This window comes from Cantharellus anzutake (assembly GCF_015039405.1).
Source record: "Cantharellus anzutake strain C23 chromosome Unknown EI90scaffold_19, whole genome shotgun sequence".
Classification (NCBI taxonomy): domain Eukaryota; kingdom Fungi; phylum Basidiomycota; class Agaricomycetes; order Cantharellales; family Hydnaceae; genus Cantharellus; species Cantharellus anzutake.
In genome coordinates this window covers 830226-852775 of record NW_024066969.1, presented here as the reverse complement: position 1 = coordinate 852775, position 22550 = coordinate 830226, and the positions used below count along the sequence as shown (strand labels likewise).

Below are 22550 nucleotides of genomic sequence, written 5' to 3'. Positions count from 1 at the left end.
ACTCTGCAGCTAAGAGATGGGTGGAGGCCGTTCAGTAGGTCCGCCTCACATCGTTAGTCGATGTCGTTAGGCGTATACGATATTCAGAAAGTCAAGAAAGACCTGATACTTTATTAGTAACAAGGGCTAACGTGCTTACGTCTTTATATAGAGAGCGACGTTGTACAAACGTCGTTGTATGAGCGAAGTTGGTAGTATACGAAGGACTTCGTCATTGTTAAAATCAGCTCCTATCAAATAGACGTGCATAATATCTAGCAAAGAGATCGGCCGTTACGTCGGGTTGTCGAGTCGTGAATAGAGATAGAGCTGCAGTCGTCCTAGCTTGGTGGAGAAGTACTGAACTTGTTGCCAAAAAGATGTGGTTTTGACGTATCGGTTATCATCTTAGTCGAGTTTAGTCGGGCGACGTAGATCCTTGTCCGACATGATATTCCAAAGCCTTAGCGGTAATCTCATTGGCTTCGGTATCCGAAATCCTGCAAACGGTGGTACTTATATTGGGGTGAAGTCGTAAGACGAAGTTAAAAACTGGAGTTTTAGTCGCGACGGTGAAGTGGTGAGCGAGAAGAGAGACAAGCACTACGTAGCGCCAGAGTACCAAGTGCCCAAGTCGACTTTACTTAGGTATTGAACCTTGGATTATCGCGCGCAATTCAAACACGAAATCAATTCAAGATACAAGGTTCATACAAGCGATCGAGGAGTGGTGGAGGGTGATTATACAAAGTTACGTTGCGACTGTCCGAGAGAAAACGAGATGCTACCGTACAAGGACCAATTAATCGAATGTCCGCATATGCCCAGGAGACGCCACTCGAAGGTCACGAGTTTGTCCGGCAGTCCAGCTAGTCGTCTGGGACCTGGACGTCAAGGTCGTCAATTGCGCGAAGGGAGGAAGGAAACGAGACAAGCTGACGAGTCTGGGGCCTACACCATTAGTAAAAAACCGTTAGTTGTACAAAAAAACGAGTCCACTATGCTAGGGCCTAAGACGTCAAAGTCCTCAATGCGAGGAAAAGAAAGAGACGAACCTAAGCAATAGTCCACCACGTCGGCAGCGACAACTGACAGATAAAGGAGTGTGACGGAAAGAGAAGAAGTCGCATAGGTGGAAAAGTAACGAGACGCCTCGCCAGCCTCGCCGATGTCATGGTGTTGATGTCGCAACCTACCCCTTGATCGGGTAGAGGTAGGAGTCGGGGAACGCCTTCTTGATTTGCTCCTCGACCCAGGAATACGGCGTCACGTAGGTCACGTCTGTAGAGCCAGTCGTGCCGGAACCGCCGGTAAGCAGGCCGATGATACGTCCCAGCCCATCAACGACAATGGACCCCGAATCCCCAGGGGCGGAGAATGCACCGTCCTTGTGGTTGTAGGGGTGGATGGCAATCTCCATCGATGTCGACTTAATGCCATACTCGTCGTACACTCGAATGAAGGACTCTATATCGGATCCGAGACCAATGGTGATACCAGTGCTCTTACCGTTTTTGATGACGATAAGGCACTCCTCTCCATTTGCGTCGAGCAAGGTCGGCTGGCGTATTTCCTCCTTGACGATGCCCTTAACATGCAGGAGACTGCCAACCGGATACTTGAAGGCGGAGCGGCCCTCAGGGTGAGGGTGCATCTTGAGGACAAAGTCAGGGGCCGAAATCTTGTTTCCTGGATATAATAGTCTGACTAGATGACTTCTGTAAGATAGATCGGGACGGACCGAGATACACGGCGTTGCCCTTGAAATTATTCCAATCGATCTTGTCGCGGTTGAGTTCGATCAAAGCCCAATCTTCGGTGAATGGCTTGGGGCCGGTACCGACGGAAATAGGAGGGGCATAGATGACGTGACCGATCACGCGCTGGCTCGCCGTGCTCCAGTGCTTGGCGATGTCACTGTGGAACGCGTTTACGGTCATGATCGTCTTCTCCGCCTTTGCCAACTTGCCTTTAAACTCCTGGCGCACCTCAGCTACCGTGGCGTCCTCGCCCTCAACGGCTTCCCCTAACGCAGCAAGCTCCCTGTTGAAGTGATCGACAAAGATAAGCTCGCGCCCGATGTCAGCCATCAGGGCCTCGAGGGTGTCTGGGTACGCTTTGCTGCCGAGGATGAGAACCTCATGACGAGGCTGGCTGGTCCTCTTGCGCTCATAGAGCTCATTGTGGTGTACGCTCGGCGGGAGAGCAACGTGGCGGGTGGTCAGGAGGAAGACCCGATTGCTTTGGCCGCCCTCGCAGAGGTACAGAGCACCGGTGCCCTCGAAGTGAGAAGTGTTTCGGGGAGCGATCTGAACACCGAGAGTGCCAGTGAAGGGGCTACGAATGTCGGCGGTGGGGTCTACTGGTTCAGAAGCTGTGGGCCAGCGGATCGGGTGAAGACGGACTCCCTGAAAGCGATCTCGACGTGAGGGAACTGAGCGGCAGCGAGGATCTTCTTGCAGCCGACGGCTGCGACCTTGGCGACCTCGAGGGAGAGAGACCTAGGAATGACGCCCACCCAGAGATAGAGGGGACCGGCTTCCCCTTCTTCCTCGGCGAAGCGGACAGGATCGATGGTCGACCACAAGACTTCAAGGGAATCGAGGAACTTGTACACCTGTTCACCTAGTGTGCGCCACAAGGCTCGGATTGGGTGGTTGCAGACGGGCCTGGCCCCCCTCGGCACACGCTGCGCCTGGGGGCCTTTGGGCATTGGCCACTCGTCGCCCGTACGGTAGACGCAGATGGGATGAGAAGGGAAGCCATAGAAGTCAGAGAAAGCCCCAGGGTAGGAGTTGGAAATTAGGGGCGACTGAGGGGGGATGTCTTCCAGGATATCCTTGGTCTTGGTGAGATCGAAGTCGCCAACTGCGGGAGAGACACGCAACCCCGTGCTCTCTTGCTGAGCGACGGCAACGCATGAGCTGAAGAATTCGCTGTCGAAATTCACTGGAACGAGAGAGCAAACGCGAAAAGGTGAATACGAGGAGACAGAAAAAAGCCAAAGGGCTGACTGGTAGACGGTGGCTGAGAGAGAAAACGAGAAGGTAAGTACGGGGAAGACAGTAAAACGCTGACTCGTGATATGTAATATGTATTTAGGTCGGCCAACGGCCTCGTAACTCTTACATAAGCAAATTCTGCGGCTGTGCGTAAACTGGGTCTGACTTGATGGAAATACAACCACATCGATCAAATAACGCACAGCTAGTTACGCCAGCAGCTCCCGGGTTTATGTAACCGATAGCCCGTGTTGGTTTACAACTTGCAGCTAACACCGATGCCGGTTCCAACGGCAACGCAAAAAAGAGATCCAGGCCTGCCGTGGTTTTTTTTTTGCCCCGGCATCCGGATGTTCTGTAGATTCTGATGCGGCCACCCCATCATGTCCAGCTGGACGGGCATACCGGTGTGATAGCGTGGCAACAATGTACTTCTATTAAACCATCATTTAACTAGTACATGCGAGGCCCATCTGGACCCAACAACCCCCCTAAACCAAAAGAAAATCTGGTGAGGATCCGCTGTGTAACATCCCGTTGCGTTGTTGTCAACGGCGAGATTATGTTTTACCTTGACAAATAAGGTGATAGCCGTCTTGGGCCAAACCTGCTCAATTCCCTTCCTTCCTGGAGCCCCTTTCCATGACTCCGGTGGGCAAGACCCTGGGGAGCATCTTGTTCTTGGCGTAATGTAAAGGTGTCGCATATTTGAAGGATACGAATTAGCACTGCGCAGATAACAGAACACCCCACCCAGTGATCAGTAAAACCATTCGAAACGATGAAAAGCGTTTGGATAGAATATGATACGTACTGATGCTTGCCTCGTTATATGCGAACTCCTGCAAGGCATAATACAGCAGCGTCGTTAGCCAGTTTCCCACAGCCGAGCAATGATCTTTAAATAGTCATCAACGTCATCTTACCTGACCCAAACAAGCCCTTGGCCCAGCGCCAAACGGATAGAATGCACGAGAGTTATGCAAAACTTTATGCCTTCCATCCTTATCGATCCAACGTTCCGGAACGAATAGCTCTGCATCTTCCCCCCATACATCTTTCTTTCGGTGAAGAGCGAATACAGATAGGAGAATCGTCTCCTCTCCCGCAGGGATGTACGCTGGTTTCCCGTTTGTCGTGCGATCCCCAGGTACGAGACAGGCCGTTCTGGAAGCCTTAGGGATCGTTGGAACTGGAGGGAAGAGACGTAATGTCTCATTGAGAACGGCACGCACTAGTGTGGTGTCATCAGCTAGCCTTCACACTGTGAAAAGGTTCGCGCGCGCGCGCAAGACTCACAATAGGTCATTTTCCGGATGCTATCGAGTGTAGGAGATCCGCTTGGAAGAATCCTGGTTATTTCGTCTCGCAACTTGGCTGCGGCTTCAGGATATATGGATAGGAAATAGAGTGCAAAGGTTAACGTTGACGCTGAAGTATCCCAAGATGCCAAGAGGACATTGAACAACTATTGCGTAGTCCATGAACACACTGAGCATCCCAGCCACGCATGGGAGGGTGGATTTTCTCCAAAGCTTGAAGGTTTCCACGTCGAACGTCGTACTTACCTCATCGCGAATCAATCTAGCGTTATCCATCGAATCCGCCAAATGGTCGATGAACTTCCCATCCTGAATATCGATCTTCTGATTCCCTCTCTTCTTCTTGTTCTCCAAAGCCTTAGCAACGAGCGGTAAAATGAATCGATCAACGACCCTATTGTGCTCCTTCGTTTCGTCTTTCAAAAACTCGAAAAGCCCCCAAGCCCTCCCCTTAAGGCTACGAAGGACAGAAATATCCTGAAGCCTGTCAATGGCGTGGATTGTTCCACCATAAGGTCCCTCCGCGAGAGTTCCTCTTGTACCAGGCTTAACTTGTCCTGGAAGGGGAGCGGTAGGTCAAGAGTGTTAAGTTCTGTCGTATCGAAGAGAAATTCTCCTGCAATGTCGATAGTGAAACGTTGGAACAAGTCTTGAACGTCGATGGATTGGCCAGATTGAGCCCTCTCATGGATGAGAGCGAGGGCCTTCTGGGCATAGCGATCAAGAAGGTCGAAGTCCCGGACACGCTGTTTGGCTATGACATGTCAGTTGGAGGGATGGTGAGCTCATGATGTACTGGGACAATGTTCTTTCACGTACCAAAAAAAGGTCTCATTATTCCTCTACGTACCTTAGCTTCAGCGCCATCAGTTGCCAAAATACCATTCCCAAACATTCCGTGAAGCCTACCAGGCAAGACCGATGTATGAAATGAAATGAGGTCCCCGGCAGAAAAGGAGAAATGATATATTAAAGGATCTCACGAGGTGCACTGGTCTTCTCCCATGGGGAAGAAGTCAGGTTCCGTCGCTAGTGCGTGTTGTATGAAGGTAGGACTTCTAGTAACATAGATATTCGTCCAGAACGCTCCCATATTGAATGTGTCGCCATCGCCGAAAAATTCCTCAGAGTCGGCGATGTATCCCTCCTTGAGTGAACGCATCCCACTGTCCATAACCGGGACGGGGGGAGCAGAAACAACAAATGTGTGTGTGTTTTTTTTTCAGATGAAAATAGTTAATGTAGTGGATTGGTTTGTTTAGACATAGACGTACAGATAAATGATGTCCAGGTTTCCAGGCCATTTCCCCCGAAGTTTAGGAAAGCAGACCGCACCCAGTTTCTTGGCCTCTTGACGGTACCTCCATTGGGTAATTTGCACTTTTGCAGTCCAGTACAACACGCTTATCAACACATAGAGAAGAGGCCGCGAAAAATTCGCAGCGAGAACTGTGCGAGGAACGATAAAGGAAACTACCGCTGAAAATATGAGAATGGGAGGGCCAAAGAGCCTCACGAGGTCCACAATAATGTCGACGCGATAGTTCCTTTCGAGAATGATAGATGTCACAATGGCCATTGACAATTCTTGTCTGTAGACGCTCGGTGGCCGACGTAGAGTTGAACGACAAGCTGTGGCCGGCCCTTTTGTGGGGTCACATTTGAGCTGACAGTGATCATTTGCAAGGCATTCTCAAAATGGACCCTGAATCGGGACCCAAAGTCCGATCAGTGACAGGAAAATTGCCTTTTATGGGGAGTTAAATCAGTCCCCAAAAGGATGAATACCAGAAGCTAGGTCCAAAAGCTCTTTCAGCCTACGTCACCATCATCACTGCCCTCTGGAAGGCTCCGCCCTTCCCTACAAACCTTCAGGCATCTCGCCCGCGAAAGCTACCGAAGGTTCCACCAAAAAAAAATAAACGGAGTCTGAGGACGGTTGTACCCTCTTGACTAACAACATACAGAATGTGCCAACTCTTTCCATTAATCAACTCCGTCGTACAATGCATCTTCCTCGTTAAGACGAGGGTCTTCGTCGTCATGCGACACCTCTTAAACCATTCCCATCTCTACAGGCCGAGTGGGACGTACGGTTTCTATATCGAGAGAAACGATACGATCAACGATCTCAAGATAAAGATAAACAGTACATGATGGGCATTCCACCCTCTGAGCAGCGCCTCTTGTTCGAGGGGTGGCAGGAGTCCGTTCCACTTTGGCACTTTCTGAGTGTGACATCCAGGATGGGTCTGTTGTGCGCATTATCCGGTATCGGCAGATGGTCCACGAGACTTCCCAAAGCTATCAGGCGAACTTCGACTCGTACACGAGAGCGATACTCCTGCACTCTGTCAGAATGGCAGGGGCACCAGATTTATAATGCGTAGTGAAATCTGAACATCCTTCTCAAATCATTTGTCCAAGTACGACCCTTGTAATCACTTCCGTAGGTATCTAGGCTCTCACTGACTACTCTTGTTTCGATGTCCTGGATCCTGCTGACACTCTGGTTGATCTGAAGAATGCCGTGACAGGCGGCGTACGTGGACGAGTAAACAAGCCCGGAAAAGGCGGCCTGTTAGCACCCTCAGCATGTGGGATCTTCGTGCCATTCGAGATGGGAATGCATCGCACAACATATTGTTTTTTTTACCCGGGTGCGCTCTCAGACTGGTCCGGCCATCTTTCCCGCCAACATTTTGATCACCCAGAAGCCAAACCGAAAAACCGCAATGCATCTCACTTAGACAGTATCCAGCGTAGCTGTAATTCCCGTGGAAGGCGCCCATTCGATCATCGGTAGTCCCTCCGTCAGAAAAGAGTTGAGCCTCGAAAGGATTGCGAAAGCTCCGTTTGCTGAGGAATTGCGAAGATAAAGCAGTCGTGGCGCGGTTTGAGAGAGCCTAGTCGATGGTTGTGAAGCAAATTAAGGCGTGCGAACAATCGAGGGTGTATGAATCAAATTTGATTACTGTTTAATTTGTGTGTGGATGGAGAGGACATCAGGACATTAGGCAAGTGCATCGAAGAGATGCATAGAGCGAGCGATAAAAATGAGGACTTCAGGTTTCGAGGCTTGTTTGAGTTAGCTGTGTATGTCGTCTTACAACAAGACTCAGTTTCTGATTACCTGTGCATCTCTGTGGTCAAAAAAAGTCAACATCGTGTCGTGGATCTATGAAGTGGTTCGCTGATGGCGGTGTCCTCTTTTTCCAGACATTCGGCTTGGGTGTGATGGTTGCGGAGCAACGTGGCACTAATAGAGGCCGACGACCGTCGGGACTTGCGCCCGCACACGATAATGGATCCTACGCATGCATCGGTCTCATTATAATCTTCTCTTGATCGAGCATGTACCTGAGTCAGAGCAAAGTATGTTCTCCTTCCATGAATGGCAATTGGCTCCGCTACAAATAACCAATAACAGCTTCTGTCCTTCGATGTACTTACTATCCGCCACTGGCAGACAGTGGGCGTCCGAGTCATTTTACAAGCGCCTAGCCGGACTTGCTGCGATTTGAATATTGGCTCCTCTCAGACTCTCTTCATTTATCGCCGCAGTCTTATCTGTCACCACAACACAGTCCACCCGTGCTTGCTAATTCTACGACAGAAGTCGAGCTATCAGAAGGCACACATGGCTGGTGCTGCATACGGTGGTGAAACATGTCGGAGCATCGTTGAAGATGAGTTGTTGGCACTGGAAGTAGGCACCTTTTCACTCTACTCGGAGCATGCACATAGATGTTTCGTTTAGGCGATTTATCCGGACTGTATAACACGCTTGGAGTCCTCAGAAGATGGGGGTACTCTAATCAAACTCGAACTACCTATCAGTCTTGGCAGAGAGCAGCCCATCAGAGTTGAGTTTGAACCCCCACCGGCGTCTGGCCCTGGACAAGATTCCTCAACATCCACTATGACTCCAGAATCATTGGAGGAAGTGTTGGTAGTTTCGCACCTTCCTCCTTTGATCTTAGATTTGCGTCTTTCTTCAGCATATCCATTGCATGACCCCCCTCTCATCATTTCAGCATATTTCGCACACTCGTGGCTACCTTCTTCGCTGATGCTCCCATTGATGCGGAGTTTCTATGACTTGTGGGTCGAGCAAAAAGGGCTAGGCGAGGGTGTTTTATGGCGTATCGCAGAAGTCATCCTAGATGGTTCATTTTTAGACCACACGTTGCACATTGCTGATTCTTCGTCGGCCACCATCAGCTTAACACACCCAGCTCCTAAGGCAATGGCCGGTTTGCTTCGGTGGCATGACGCGCGGATGGGCGAGGAATCGTTTGCACGGACTACTTTCTTCTGCTTGATATGTCTCGAGAGTCGTAAGGGAACGGCGTGTATACAACTCTCATGTGGGCATATCTTCTGTAAGGGATGCCTGCGAGAAGGGTGGGGTATGGCTGTGCGCGAGGGCGATTGTGGTCAGGTTAAGTGTCCTGACACAAGATGTTTATCCGCAAATTCGAATGCCCAAGCTAATGAGCCCAACAGTGAAGCTGCAGAGGAAGATGTGAGGAGAGTCCTCACGGATGAGGAGGTGACGCGCTGGAAATGGCTTAAAGTGAAACGCGATATTGAACGAGGTGTGTTTACTCCATGCTGACGAGTAGTCTAGCTCAAATTTTGAATGGATTCACACTTTCAGATCCTTCAATTGTGCATTGTCCACTTCAGTTCTGTCAAGCTCCCGTCCGGCCCCCAGCTTCCGCAAACGACCACTCTCCAGGCGAGGAACTTTCCGCTTATTCGATTGGATGGTTTAAATTTCGCATGTGCGAAGGATGTGGGTATTCCTTTTGTGTGTTTTGTCGCAAATCATGGTCAGATCGTCTCAAATACTTATGTTTTGGGTTATGTGACCTGACCGCGACTTTTGATCACAATAGGCATGGACCGCTGATACCGTGCGAGACACACAGCACGTCGGCCATCCTCAAAGAATACCGCTCCTTGCCGGAAAGCTCACAGCGCAGGAAGGCCCTGGAAAGGTCGATTGGAAGGAAGAATCTCCAGAGGATGATTGCCAAGGCGGAGGAAGAGGAAATGAGCCAAAAATATATCGAAGAATTCACTACTGGGTGTCCCAAGTGTCATACGCGGTGCGAAAAATCCTATGGTAAGCGTGTTCCAGGAGCCGTGTTGAAAGGATTGTTAATTTATTTTCCCCCAACGCAATCACAGGTTGTAATCACGTAAGTTTGATGGCATCATGGCCGGTCTATCCTTACCAATGACTGGTGGTCCTACAGATGATGTGTGCACAGTGTGGACAACATTATTGCTTTTTGTGTGGCGATTACTTGAACGCGACGAACCCATACGCACACTATTCGGAAAAGTGGACAAGGTGCTATGGCAAACTCTTTGAACGCCCTGGTGAAGTTCCAGACGAAATCTTATTCGATTAAATCCCGGTCGTAATGGGATGACCAGGCCTCATCATCGATGTCAAGCTTGCAGGGCTACACTCCGCGTCCAATGTCCATTTCCCTCACAGGCAATCGGAACATCGGCCATTGTTGACCTCTTGTTTCACGCTGCTGATGTCGTTGTATTGCATCTTTGTACAACTACCGCCATTCACTCACACCTTACCAGTCGTTGGGCAATCCATTTCTTCGTTGTCAATCAATCGTATACTTTCATACCTTGTATCAATATGATTAGCTTCCACCGATCCTATTTGCGGTAGCAATGATAGCCGCCGCCAGAGCATTAAGTCTCCAGATAAGTGTGACAGACTCCACCCTTCGCACGACAGACAACGAACTCGCTATGTTCCATATGAACTGGTGCAAGTTCGGGTAGAGGTTCCTTTTTTCACTGTGTGCTCGCGCGCATTTTGACCCTCTGATAGTGATTCTAGACATGACCTCCCGCAAGCTGGAATATGCAATTGGGCGAGCGGCACCGACTTCCGGATTTCATCAGTTTGGTTAATTGGAATGATTCCAGGATAATAGCATGTAAAGTCTTTTTGACCTCGTCGCTTAATGCTTTGGTAACTGCCAGTGTCCGCACAGGGTAGAGCTAAAGGCGGTGAGTGACGCACTCCCATCAACCATAGAATAAGGACCTGGAGCAATGTCAGAAGCACAGTAGGGATCGCGTCGAAGCTCGGTACGAGGGGGACCCAAAGAGCGTGGGCTCCGATGTGGAAGGGCGCTCCACGTTCCGGATGTTGGTCCGCACCCCTGTCAGTATGGAGACTGGGCATTGCGCAAAGTATTCCTAAGCTTGTTGGGGATTGTAAAGGAAAGCCGACGGCTACGGATCACCTTGGGATGGGGAGAGGTCACTGTATGCCCGGTGCCGGGGTAGAGAGAGGGCGGTCAGTTGTTTGGCGGCAGCTCGCAACGCATAAGTAGATGATAAGTCTTTGTACGTACGTAGAGGGAATAGCTAGCTGAGCGACTATCCTAGCACGTCAGATTGGCATTGTACAATTGCATGACAAAAATCCGTGTCGGAGCAGAATGGGCTAGTTTGAATCGTAAGCTAAAAAAGTTGCGGTGCATGTCATTGGAATTTGGCAACACGGAAGGGAAGAATGACGACGAGCCAAGCATGGCGTTGAGGTGAGGATGCGATGGTAAAGCACATCTTGCATTGAAATGTCTTGGGACTTAAGAGGGGTAGCTTGATAGGCCACTGTGGCTGCGTGATCCCGCGCCCCCCGCGCGTGTTAGAGTGATTTGCAGTCGAGGACGCTGGGAACCACGGATCACAGCAACGTCACTGTTAATTCCGCGGACCGAAACACGGTAGCAAGCGTCACAAGGGAGACCCCCCTGCACGCTGAGTGTGCATGAATAATGCATGTCCGCCGCACTGCCTACAGTACTTGTGACGCGCAACAGCGCAAAATCGTATATGATATGATCAAACACTAGTTGGCCATACTTTTACGCTTACATGGGTGGACAGCTGATGACAGCCACTCCAGTGCCGCCGAGTGCTCCGTATGGGCTCGGCCGGAGAACCTAAGAACAAAAATCATTCTATTCCATAGAGCTGACCGTGCGTGCATACACATATCACTCACATCGCATATTCCAACAGCTCAGCATAACCTAAAGCTCGCCGGGCCGAAGGAATAATCCCAAAAAGAGTTCGGCATAAGCCATGGACTCGATGTCGAATCTCACCCAGCTCGACAGCCTCTCTAGCTGCCACATCCATGCATGCAGTCTCAACAACATCGCGTTACTAGACAACCGAACTTGGCCTGAATCCGAATCTCCCCAGCAATATTACCCTTGAACTCATAGAGTGCGAACCCATTTCGGCCAATTCCCCAACCCTTAGCCTGTCATAGTCGTGTTGCAGCAGGCTCTTTGGTCCTGGGGGTGGTGTGATTAACTCGCAATTGGGAATATGGCTGGAGGTTGTTGTCAAGGTATCTTTAGGTCCGTTGACGCAAACCCCCCGTTCGCCCAAATGTCCTCGGCCCTCCATGCATGCTCGAATCCCGGAAAATAAGTAGTTGTGAATGAGGGAGAGTCTAATTTTTTTTTCTTTCTTGGGTCAGCGCCGAGATTGCCAGTGCCGGCCGGGCGCGGGTTTGAGCGCACTGCAGCCATCCGTGCCTGGTCGGCCTGAGCATTATGTACATACATAAAGCGCTTTTACTTACATATCGCGCACAGGTCTATCTATAGATCGATAGAGGCTGGTATCCTGCCTAGAGCAAGTACTGTACAAGGGGTGTTAGCAAAATCAAGATCCGGTCGCTTATTTATAAGTCTTTTCAGTCGCGGACAAATCAGAAACGAGCGCTGATTTTTTGACTCGCGCTCGATCATTGGCCCGCCTATTGTAATCCTTTCCTTTGTTGCATGATCCAGGCGTCTGCATGTTTAGGCCGCCAACCCATATTCCTGAATGAGACTAGTGGCGTCAAACTCAATTGATGACGCGTGGAGGTAAGTCAGAGTCATTTACCATTTCAAGCCAACCTTCATCGCAAATTCTAAAAAAAAAAAAAAAACATCGTCCTTAGCTTCTGGGGACGACACCCCCCCCCTTCTCTCTCTCTCTTCCTCTGCTGACACGCTCGCTTCTTGCATTGATCGTATATAGAGCTCACAAGGTTGACACGCCCCCCGCACGCGCTCGTGTAGACGATAACCCTTAGACGTTCCGACAGCTTAGAAAAAAAGTTAGCTCGTCCTCCCTCCCACACACACACTTTGATTCGCTCGCAGCAAAAAGGAAAAGGATCTTAGGCGCTCTCTGTCGTTTAGAAGTGTTAGACACACCGTGTGCTTATAATAATGGATCAAACATCGACGTATTTGTCATCATCATCATCATCATCATCATCGGGCTCACCGCGCCATTGCCACACGATACCCACCTCTACCTCCATGCTTGCCACCACCACCACCACTACCACCATCAATGCAGACCACGATCTCGACGATCTCGAAAAGCAAACAACATCGACGGCGGTGCCCTTGCCTTCACAAATCCTCCATACGCTCGGGCAAGCCTTCTCAACACTCCTCGTCTTCCTTCGCCATCTACTTGCCTTAGGACGGCTGTTAGTAAGGATTCTAAGGGGGGAAGGAAGGAGAGATAGAAGTGGTGGTGACAGCAATACTTTGCCTTCTACAAGGATGAGTGGTAGCCTCGGTTCACCCTCACCTTTGCTCTCATCTTCTCCTTCAACTTCTACGTTGCCTGCTTCACCTAGATCACCGACATTCCTCCCTTCATCGCCCACTCATCATATTCAATTTCCAGCGGAAACACAAGCACAGGCACAAACACAAACACAAACACGGGCACCCACCGAGCGGACACGCCTTCTGAGCATGGACTCAACTTCCACGACCTCAACGAATTCACCTCCCTCTTCTCCGCGATCGTCTCCCATCCACATCCAGACTCTTCGCTCAGCGCTCAAAAAAACTTCATCCCCGGGCAGGACGACGACGACGTCCTCCTCCGCACCTCATCTCACACCTCCCCTTCCAGTCCCCCTTCCTCTCGATACTCCTTCCCTGACTTCTTCCGCTTCTTCCATCATCTCCCCTTCAGCATCCTCAAGTAGTCTTGCAACTTTTACACCCACTGGATCAACAACGCCGATCCCAATCGACATTGGTAGCAACCACCACCGCAATAATGACGTAAGAAAAAACGTCCGATTCAGTGAGGAAGATGATTTTAGGGTGTATGAAATTGAAAGTTGGGAAGCCAAGGAGAAGAGGATTTGGGGTAAACATACTGCTGAGGAAGGAGGATTAGGGAAATGGAAGAAGATTGGTCAGACGATCATTTGGCAGGTGCGTTGTTTTTTTCTTCCTGATCTGAGCTTTGAGGTGAGACAGGGAGCTTAACTGGGTTCATGCTTTTACTAGGATGCACATCCAAAACGTGTTGCTGCAAAAAACTCCTCATCATCGTTATTTGGGCGTGGTACCATGAACCAAAATGACCCGGGGAATTCTTATCCTTATCAACGAGACAACAGTGACGACGATGACGATGACGACGACGATGACGACGACGACGACGACGACGAAGATGAAGATGACGAGACGTCATCATTATGGCGGTGGTGGTTACCTTGGTCATCCACATCTTCCTCAAACAAAAAATCCCGCACTGCCTCTTCCACCTCATCCTTCCACACTTGGTTACCAACCCACACTTACAACCACAGGTCCCTTTCTTCGCGTTCCTACTCGACGCGATACGACTCGTTGAGTTCGATGAACCCCTCGAGTCCATCTTCTTTTGATTCGTATTCTTGTGCTTCGTATAGTCCGCCTTATCATGGTGGGGCAGGAAGGAATTTGGTAGGGGTTGGGGCAGGTGGGTTTGGATTTGACGAACTGAGATGAGGCGGCCTCGGGTCGGGTCTTGTGTTTCCTGAGAACTTGCCTCCACGTCATCATCATCATCCCTTTTAGCTCCATGTTCACACGTCAAAGCACATTTTTTTGTGTTTTTAATCATCGATCGATCACTGACATCATTTGCTTCTTCTACCATGTAGCATGATTTTTGACTTGCTCAATGTTAGCTATATGTATAGCTTTCCATCTTATGTAGTCGTACATGCTGAGCTAGCTGCTTGCATCATGTATTTGGGATATATATGCCCACAGTACAGTACTGTGTATATGTCTACGTACAGACTGTTGTATATATGGATGGCGCAACCACCTGTACATACATGTGAACAGCTGGGGATCCGATCGATCGGAGGGTTGAAACAATCATTCATCGTTACTCCATGGGGACCAACGGCGTCATGTCAAGCACTACATTAACCTTCCCGTATTCGAGGCTTAATATTCTATTTCACACGACTTGGTCGCGACGGTAGCATCACTGCCTTGTGATTTTGCGCTACTGAGGCAGTACTTATATCGAAGTTTAGTCAAGGGGGGAGGCTAGAGCCGGCCCCGAATAGCGTACGGCAATGGTTTGACATCTCTGCTGTTCCTGATCCTTTCACACTGGGTTGTCCGGCACAACAAGCGCCGTCAGACTGGGTGCAACGAGTGTAATCGTGGGAAAACAGCGAATTTTTTGAATTGCGGAGATTACCAGGAACGTCCTGTTCAAGTCCGATTTTGGCCTGGCTCCCCTCTCCCGTTAAAGTGAAGCAACCCAGTTAAGGACCAAATCTTGGACTTGACTCTTGCATGCGTTCTCCATCAACTTCCGGGTCATTTGCAGTCGCCAACTTGCTTACTGGAATTCCTATATGTATTGGTGCAGGAGCCTCTGCCTACAATAATTCTCTCGCTGGTAGCGCGCACTAGCACTAGCACTGTTGGCTCAATTAAGCGCATCTGTTCGTCACGCGAGTTCGTTCTGAAGCTGTTTGGTCTATCTTTTAAAAATTCGAATGGAAAGACTGATGCGAAGCGGGAGGCGCAGATGTAGAAATGGGGAATGTCGAAATGGCGAGCATGGAGCAACAGGGACGACAGGAGAAAGAGGCCCACCTAAAGTGCGATATAGCACAAATGAGCCCTGGACGCTGCTAAGCAATTGAACTCTTTCGGCATGCCAACGGCTGGTAATGTGGTCACTAGCTCGTTCTGACTGCTCACACGGATATACTACTGTAAATATTAGTATCGCTTCTATTCCTAGAAAGCGCGAAGCCATATGCAACCCTATAACCTGGATTCATTCTTAATCAAAGTGGATCCCACTTCGGCTTGTGCTCCGGTGGCGGCTTGGTTGATACATACAGTGGACGTAAACACCCACAACGTTGTCATTACTACCTTCCCACACTAGGCCTTACTTAAATATTGTGCATTATTGACGAACGAATGGTACGCGACTTGGAATAACTAGCAGTGCTATCGCTACAGTGTCTGCCAAGCGACAATGATTGCTGTCTGACTGAATGCTGGTGATCGACTTCCCCCCCTCGGAATTGTTCTTCGGCATGCAACATATCAGGTACCCTCTGGTGTCTTTTTGGACCACGTGTACATGTCCCATCGCTTTCAGCAATGTTCCCCATGCGATGTGTGTAGTGTGAATTTGGTGGCGTAGCCTATAGCGAGGGGCGATACTACGAGATTAGGTTTTTCCCACCGATGCGGGCTGTGTTCCCCCCCTCCATTGCATAGCATCTCTATGTATGGATTCTGAAATGATTCCATGGGGCGATACAATGTAAGTGTGGAACGTCACGGTAAAGATTATTACTTGCCCCCCCTGATCGTCCATTTGGAGCGTCGTCCGAGCAGTGGCGATGTCAAGTGCGAATTCAGAGACCTAAAGGTCTTGGCCGCTCAATTAGCCTTTCTGTGATACGCTGGTCAGCAAACCCAAGCTGTAGGCGAAATTGGCGGGTCACTGCTTCAATATCTTGACCCCACAGTGAAGGAGATCATTCTTGGTCCATCCAGTACAAGATTGTTCTTCTTGCGACATGCCCCATGTCGATTCCTGTCCCCCCCCCCCCCCCTGGGGGGAGGGGGTATTCGATCCGCTCATGCCATCCCCTCCACTTGAGAAAGGAAGCTCGACACACACACCCCGCTGCCTTCCAGTCAACGGGCCCGCCCACCGCTACGCACGAACGCTGGAACTTCTACATCACGCCATGATGCCATGTCGCCATCAGCCCACCAATGCATGCAAACGCACGTTTTCCCTCCAATTTTACGCCAATCATCATCATCACTCGGGGGGGCTGTCCGTGACAGCGTGCTCCCCAACCACCATATCAGAGCTTACTCACAATAAGTAGCACAGTATAGTCATTCTCGCCGTTCTCCGAAACACCCGGGGGGCTTGCCGAGCAAACCCGTATATTGTACTTATCCCATCCTTGCTCGGCTCCTGCCCTGCACCCCTTCCAGCATTGTGACCCCCTCCGTCCCAAATTCTATCCTTGAATGGACGATTACTGGCTTCTATAATATTTACCTAAGCCTGCTGCATTTAATGTGCCAGGAACGTATCACTCCGCCCGAACAACGGGACTGAGAGGTCCGAGGCCGTTTAGTTCAATAAGCACAACTCCCCCTTTGAATATCAGTGTTGTTCTTCAGTCCCTTAGGCCCTTCTTTGCGAGCTGACCTCGTGCCATACTCAGTTTAATATTCTCCAACCACACTGCCGTTTTCCTCGGATACGGGCCTGCCACGCCGCCCTTTACAATGTTTATCATTCGTTTCCCATCCCAGTACCCGTTCCCTCAGTTAAGTTAGTACGCCATATATATTTGCGGGGGGCACCTAGTCAGGTACACAGAATGAATACCGCGCCGTCCAATACTGGCTGACCATATTTGGCACGCTAATTATTCGTTATGTGTTCACTGTCTTTACACCATGCATGAAAGCCCCCACTTTCGCTGCTGGCAGCCCCGTTCGAAGCCCCCCCTCGGCCATCCTTTCGATTGACCGAGCTACCTTCCGCGACATGACAACAAAAATCCGTGCGCTTGTATATGAAAGGTATTTGAATCGTCAGCTTAGGTCGACTAAGCATCAAATGGTAATAGGAAATGAAATTCATGTAGAATTTTTTTTTCAGCAACTCATTTCACATTGAATTCACGTACCTGTTGTCTCACTGCCAAAAAAAAAAAAAAGCAAAAATCGTATGGTGGCTTCAGTGTGCTTCCCCCCCCTCCCTTTTGTATCTATTACAAAAGTCTTTTCCCCCAAAACCCTCCATCTCCTATTCATCGCCCTTGGGCCTTGACGTTCGGCACCCGCTTTTGGTTCATGATAATGAGATCCTTATCTTAATTCGCAAATGTGTTGAATCCGAACTGAATATCATCTGCTTTAACCAACTCGCCTGTGACCTAGCTGCGAGAGGGTTTGGATACACCATGCACACTAAGCCGTTGTGACGTCGGGTTTCACATCCAAGCGATTGAGATGCATGATTCAGCTAGTACTAATAGTAAAGGCTGGTAACCTGCCTAATGATTCAGCAGGTTCCGTACTGACATGATTCACAAGCGGCTTTGCGCGTATATGGCTCTACTCATCACATCACATCAACAATTGAATGATAGACATTGGGGGTCCTACAACTTTGCACCGCCCCCCGTAGTCAAGGGCTCCGCGAGATCCGGCCAACTCCACGCCGAGATGACCAATCAATCCCGTTACTTGTCCCAGGCGAATGCCCATACACAGTAGCAAAAAAATCTGCAAGGGTCAATGCCGCGTTCTTTGCGTATTTAGATAAGGGGATGAGGAAACAAGATCATCATCCTGTAGTTCGAACCGGCCATGTCCTCTGAGAATGCACTGAAAGCTCTCTACGATTTCATTATCATCGGGGGTACGTTTCCACCTATCTGCCGAGATTGCGCTCAGTGTTTACGAAATATGCAGCTGGCACCGCGGGGGCTGTCCTCGGGACGCGTCTATCGGAGAATCCTGATTTCAAAGTCCTCGTGCTCGAGGCTGGCACAGAGTAAGTTTGGTTAGTATTGTGCCGGAATCGCACTCTCAGTTGTTCCTCCAAACAGCGCGCCAAACACTCCGGCGTGGAATGTCCCGGTATTTGCTCCGCAACCAGCGTTCGGCACAGAGGGGCTGTGGCGTTATCAGAGTGAGCCTCAAATCGGCCTTAACAACAGAATAGTCCCATTCCCACGTGGAAAAGTGGTCGGCGGGACATCAATGGTGAGTGAGCGATTCCCATCTCTATTAGGCTCGATGATGAACACAATATTGATGTAGATCAACTTCATGTTCTATACTCGTGGGTCGTTCGAAGAGTACGACAGAATCGCCAATATCACCGGCGATCAACGTTGGTCGTGGGATAATATCCTCTCATTCTCCCAAAAGGTTCGGACATTCGTCCCCTCGTTCCGACTTAATCTTATCCGCCCCCTCCCCCCCTTCGCTCTTAGTCCGAAACCCGCAAACTCCCCACCAGTGGTCACGACTACACCGGGGATTATAATCCCGCCGTCTATGGAGACAAAGGCCCCATACTCATCTCCCTTCCTAATTACCCAACTCCTTTCGCCGACAGGGTTAAACAAGGTATGCCTCATCAACGTCAATTTCTGTGTCGCACGGATGTTTTCATATATATCAATGTCCAATCATAGCTGCATTCGAGCACCCGGACTTCAGCTGGAACTCCGACGCCAACTCTGGGAAACCTCTCGGTATTGGCAGAATGTTTGGAACCATAGGAACGGGCGTTAGGAGTGCTTCGAGAAACTACTTCAAAGCGGTTGGGGCCCGACCGAACTTGAATTTGTTACGGAACGCCCAAGTCACCAGAATATTGTTCACTGAGGGTGAAGTACCAGTTGTGACTGGCGTTGAGTTTACCAAAGGCCCAAATGGTAAATGATCCTTGGATTGCATTAGGGAACGATTTTATTAATTGCCTGGTGATGTAATTTGGATTCTAGGCCCAAAGACCGTCGTTCATGTCTCTAAAGAAGTCATTCTTTCTGCTGGTTCCATCAACTCTCCCCAAATCCTTCTGCTCTCAGGCGTTGGTCCACAGTCAGAACTCGAAGCATTGGGGATCAAAGTGGTTAAGGACCACCCCGAAGTGGGCAAGAACTTGCAAGACCACACACTACTTTTAAACAACGTGAGTTCCGGCCTCCTGAATTTTAGGTTGGAAGGTCATATTTCTTGATATTTTTCGGGAAAAAGTGGTATATAAATGACAATGGAACAAGAGACGAGCTCTCCCATGATCCTGCCTTCGCTCAACAACAAGAAATTTTGTACGACACAAACAAAACTGGTAAAATCAACCCCCCCCCCCTTCCCCATTCAGGCGAAGCAACCACATACTGAACCATCCATTTTAGGCCGTTTGTCCAACACGATCGCTCAATTGATTGGGTTCTTCCGTTTGCCTTCTGATGATCCCATCTGGTCGCAACCTGGCGTCGTCGATGATTCCCCAGGTCCAAATTCACCAAACTTTGAATTCATCATGGATGACGGATTCGCGAGTACACTCTATCCCCAACCCTCGGAGGGGAATTTCATGACTATGGCGACTGTCAACTTGTCTCCTAGCTCTAGGGGAAGCGTGAAACTTAGGTCAAGCAATCCTTTCGACGCTCCCGTGATCGATCCTGCACTCTTCACAAAGGAGCCCGATCTCCACACTGCCGTGGCCGGTAAGCTTAGGCTTCCCTCACAACATCACCCTCCAGAGGCGTGGCCAAGGCTGAGGTTTATTCTTTCCATAGCCCTCAAGCACGCACGAAACTTCTTGACTGCGCCTGTTTTCAAAGACTATGTTTTGGGAGAATGGGGCCCTTTAGCTCAGGCACAGACGGATGAAGCGATCATACAGTATATTCGCAACAATACGGGTGTGTGTGTGTGTGATACGAGGATTTTGATCTGGAGTGCTGACGTTTGCATTCATCTTTCCAGTTTCCGCTTTCCACCCTACCAGTAGGTTCTGATTATTGGGTTAAGCGAATGACTAATTTGATCTCGCTTCTTGTTCACTACTAGGCACGCTTGTCATTTCGGCTAAGGACAGTCCCGGGGGTGTCGTTAACCCTGACCTAACCGTGAAGGGAATTAAGAAGCTTCGCGTCGTCGATGCTAGTATTTTCGTGCGTGCCTTTTTTTTTTGTCCTTTGCCTTAACTGGATCATGTCGCTTAATGACCTGTGGTTTTTTTAGCCTTTCGTACCCACAGCCCATCCTCAGATTCCAATCTATGCGATTGCAGAGCTTGCCTCGGAGATCATTGTGGGGGATTACAAGTAAATGGCGGAATTTTTTTTTGCCCATAATGTATGTTGTTATCAACTGCGCAGGCAATAACTGAGCACGATATCGCCATACATGAGTGCTAAGTTGTGCCCGTGATCTGAGACATTGGATACCCATGTATTAGTGGTGGTGGTCATAATGTAAATACAAGATTGGACAACTCGCCTGGGACGCCGGATACCGTGAATTAGTGGGGTACAAGGAATGTTGAAACAAAAGGTGTGCCAGTTACGGTTTTTTGACGACTCTGAACTGCTGGAAGACACGCGGCTCAAGGTCGCCTCCTTGGGTCTCCAAATTGGAGACAAAAGCTGCCTCTGCCTTATCTCCGCCACTCCCCAATCCTACCACACTCTCAAATCCATCGCCCTCATGCAAATGAAGAGGAACAACATCGATTACATCCTCTCGGAAGAAAAACTCCCTAATTCGGACCCTGAGACTGTCGCCATGTTTGCTAATTCTGGCACTCCGCTGCACTAACCTTAAGTGTGGCAACTTAGGACATACATTAAAACAGTGTTGGTCAGAAGGAGGGGGCTTGAAAGGAAAGATAGCGAAGCGGGTTAAGGACAAACAAGGGAAACCTTCAGGGACATCGATGGAATCTGCTGAGGTAGTGTAGAGCTTACTGGTTGGGGACGGTAACGTTCCGTTCCCCCATTTGCCTCAGGCCTTAGTTAGTCCATTTCAATGATGGGCTGCTTGTGTGCACGCAGGAGGAGACGCAACAGATTAGCGGGGCAACAGTCCCGGCAAATGCCAGAACCTCTGGAATAGAAGACGACCCGGTTAATTCCCACTACTCCGTAGCGGGTCCTATGTTTTTTTCTCAATTGTCCTATGCACAGGGTCCTGTATGACCCTCAAACCCAGGGTCCATTCTCTGCCCCATACAGTTCTATTGCATGCTGCAGTGTAAATTACGTGATCCTGAAACCAGAGTGTGTGCACAGTGGGTTTAGAACGAATCTCGGCTTTGTCTCAACCAATAGCAACATTGAGAGTGAACATGCATGCAATTGCAAGAGTAGCAGGATCTGCTGCTTCAGGCAGCGTTCCCCAGTTATTCCCACTACTCTGTAGCAGGTCCTGTAAATTTAGGCCCCACTCTGTGCACAGGGTCCTCTGAAACCTAGGGTCCTTTTTTCCCATTCTGACAACATGACAATACAACTAGAGTGCATGCTTTGCATCGCAGTCACCTGCACAGTGCCCATTAATGAATGAAAGCCAATTTACAATCAGTGTCATATCCATACAATCCCGACCTCCACTCTGGGCTCCCGGAACTCCGAAACTAACTCCGGAGCCATACTTCCCTTCCATCACCTTCTCCTTGCCGACTCCCAAGAGGTTATCCCACCTCCAGCTCCGACACCACCTTCAGTCCGACTCTGGAACATTCCAGGTCCAACCTCAACCTCGACACCTTCCAGACGAGCATGCAACACCTATGCTCCCGACTCCGGACCTCCACTCCGGAATCCCATTTGCATTGAAGGAGCGGAGCTGGATCACCTTATGTAACCAGTTTCCTATGTCCAATAACGATATTAGAGTTTGTGCTGATTGGCGTACTGACTGTGTTTTGGTTGCCAAAATATATAATTGTTCACTGTCTAAACAACAATAAACACCCCCCAACGATCTCACCTGATGTATAGGGATAAAATTCTATATTGACTTTACTATGATTTCTAGTCAATATTACACCTAGATTTACCACTTTTCAGTAGGACGTGATTTTCCTGATAATTTACTGAAGGAAAACTACTAATAAAATAATTCTGCAATAAATGTTACTCAATACAGGAGTGACCAAACTGCTCTTTCTATCGCTTAGAGTGTGTGCTAGTTATCTAGCAGGTTCAGGATCGCTCACTTTTCTCCTGTGGTGTGATAACCAAGTATTGCTGAGAGATTATTCAATTAAGAAGTCCCTCCACCAAACTAGAAATGGCTGCTGTGCAGCCCTGACCTTGCTTATGATA

At 49.4% G+C, this 22550-nt stretch overlaps 6 protein-coding genes across 6 annotated transcripts; 4 read left to right on the top strand and 2 right to left on the bottom strand.

Annotated features, from left to right (window-relative positions):
- Positions 1-1171: 1171 nt before the first annotated feature.
- On the bottom strand, positions 1172-3454 carry EI90DRAFT_3145403 (uncharacterized protein; the record flags this gene model as incomplete). Its single annotated transcript, XM_039065285.1, has 4 exons — positions 1172-1668; positions 1721-2316; positions 2343-2847; positions 3442-3454. The coding sequence occupies 4 exons, from the start codon at positions 3452-3454 to the stop codon at positions 1172-1174; spliced, it is 1611 nt and encodes a 536-aa protein (XP_038917094.1).
- A 1208-nt stretch (positions 3455-4662) lies between these two features.
- Positions 4663-6082, bottom strand: EI90DRAFT_707231 (uncharacterized protein). Its single transcript, XM_039067977.1, has 4 exons — positions 5578-6082; positions 5287-5469; positions 5154-5208; positions 4663-5057 (listed from the first exon to the last, which is right to left on the bottom strand). Exons 1-4 carry the CDS (start codon positions 5880-5882, stop codon positions 4851-4853), a joined length of 750 nt encoding a protein of 249 aa, XP_038917093.1. The 5' UTR covers positions 5883-6082; the 3' UTR covers positions 4663-4850.
- Positions 6083-7723: 1641 nt separating this feature from the next.
- EI90DRAFT_3054460 (uncharacterized protein) lies at positions 7724-9849 on the top strand. Its single transcript, XM_039060090.1, has 6 exons — positions 7724-8012; positions 8064-8904; positions 8967-9141; positions 9208-9437; positions 9503-9513; positions 9571-9849. Exons 1-6 carry the CDS (start codon positions 7944-7946, stop codon positions 9727-9729), a joined length of 1485 nt encoding a protein of 494 aa, XP_038917092.1. The 5' UTR covers positions 7724-7943; the 3' UTR covers positions 9730-9849.
- Positions 9850-11638: 1789 nt separating this feature from the next.
- Positions 11639-12211, top strand: EI90DRAFT_3054455 (uncharacterized protein). Its single transcript, XM_039060089.1, has 2 exons — positions 11639-11910; positions 11958-12211. The coding sequence occupies exons 1-2, from the start codon at positions 11814-11816 to the stop codon at positions 12101-12103; spliced, it is 243 nt and encodes an 80-aa protein (XP_038917091.1). The 5' UTR covers positions 11639-11813; the 3' UTR covers positions 12104-12211.
- A 290-nt stretch (positions 12212-12501) lies between these two features.
- On the top strand, positions 12502-14319 carry EI90DRAFT_3054452 (uncharacterized protein). The gene is made up of 2 exons (XM_039060088.1): positions 12502-13614; positions 13690-14319. The coding sequence occupies exons 1-2, from the start codon at positions 12598-12600 to the stop codon at positions 14173-14175; spliced, it is 1503 nt and encodes a 500-aa protein (XP_038917090.1). The 5' UTR covers positions 12502-12597; the 3' UTR covers positions 14176-14319.
- A 3744-nt stretch (positions 14320-18063) lies between these two features.
- On the top strand, positions 18064-20550 carry EI90DRAFT_3122545 (aryl-alcohol oxidase-like protein; the record flags this gene model as incomplete). Its single annotated transcript, XM_039063520.1, has 13 exons — positions 18064-18115; positions 18169-18250; positions 18306-18462; positions 18520-18630; positions 18696-18831; positions 18900-19142; positions 19212-19399; positions 19465-19558; positions 19626-19943; positions 20016-20141; positions 20206-20226; positions 20290-20393; positions 20464-20550. 13 exons carry the CDS (start codon positions 18064-18066, stop codon positions 20548-20550), a joined length of 1719 nt encoding a protein of 572 aa, XP_038917089.1.
- Positions 20551-22550: the final 2000 nt, after the last annotated feature.

Bases quoted from the DNA above. Each gene is read 5' to 3' on its own strand.
- EI90DRAFT_3054455 (XM_039060089.1), top strand. From the start codon at position 11,814: ATGAGGGAGAGTCTAATTTTTTTTTCTTTCTTGGGTCAGCGCCGAGAT. The intron at 11,911-11,957 runs CTGGTCGGCCTG...GCTTTTACTTAC, and splicing joins CGCACTGCAGCCATCCGTGC to ATATCGCGCACAGGTCTATC.
- EI90DRAFT_707231 (XM_039067977.1), bottom strand. From the start codon at position 5,882: ATGGCCATTGTGACATCTATCATTCTCGAAAGGAACTATCGCGTCGAC. The intron at 5,470-5,577 runs GTACGTCTATGT...GGTTATGGACAG, and splicing joins AACCTGGACATCATTTATCT to TGGGATGCGTTCACTCAAGG. The intron at 5,209-5,286 runs GTGAGATCCTTT...CTTGCCTGGTAG, and splicing joins GGAGAAGACCAGTGCACCTC to GCTTCACGGAATGTTTGGGA.
- EI90DRAFT_3054452 (XM_039060088.1), top strand. From the start codon at position 12,598: ATGGATCAAACATCGACGTATTTGTCATCATCATCATCATCATCATCA. The intron at 13,615-13,689 runs GTGCGTTGTTTT...TGCTTTTACTAG, and splicing joins GTCAGACGATCATTTGGCAG to GATGCACATCCAAAACGTGT.
- EI90DRAFT_3054460 (XM_039060090.1), top strand. From the start codon at position 7,944: ATGGCTGGTGCTGCATACGGTGGTGAAACATGTCGGAGCATCGTTGAA. The intron at 8,013-8,063 runs GTAGGCACCTTT...TGTTTCGTTTAG, and splicing joins ATGAGTTGTTGGCACTGGAA to GCGATTTATCCGGACTGTAT. The intron at 9,142-9,207 runs GTCAGATCGTCT...TGATCACAATAG, and splicing joins GTGTTTTGTCGCAAATCATG to GCATGGACCGCTGATACCGT.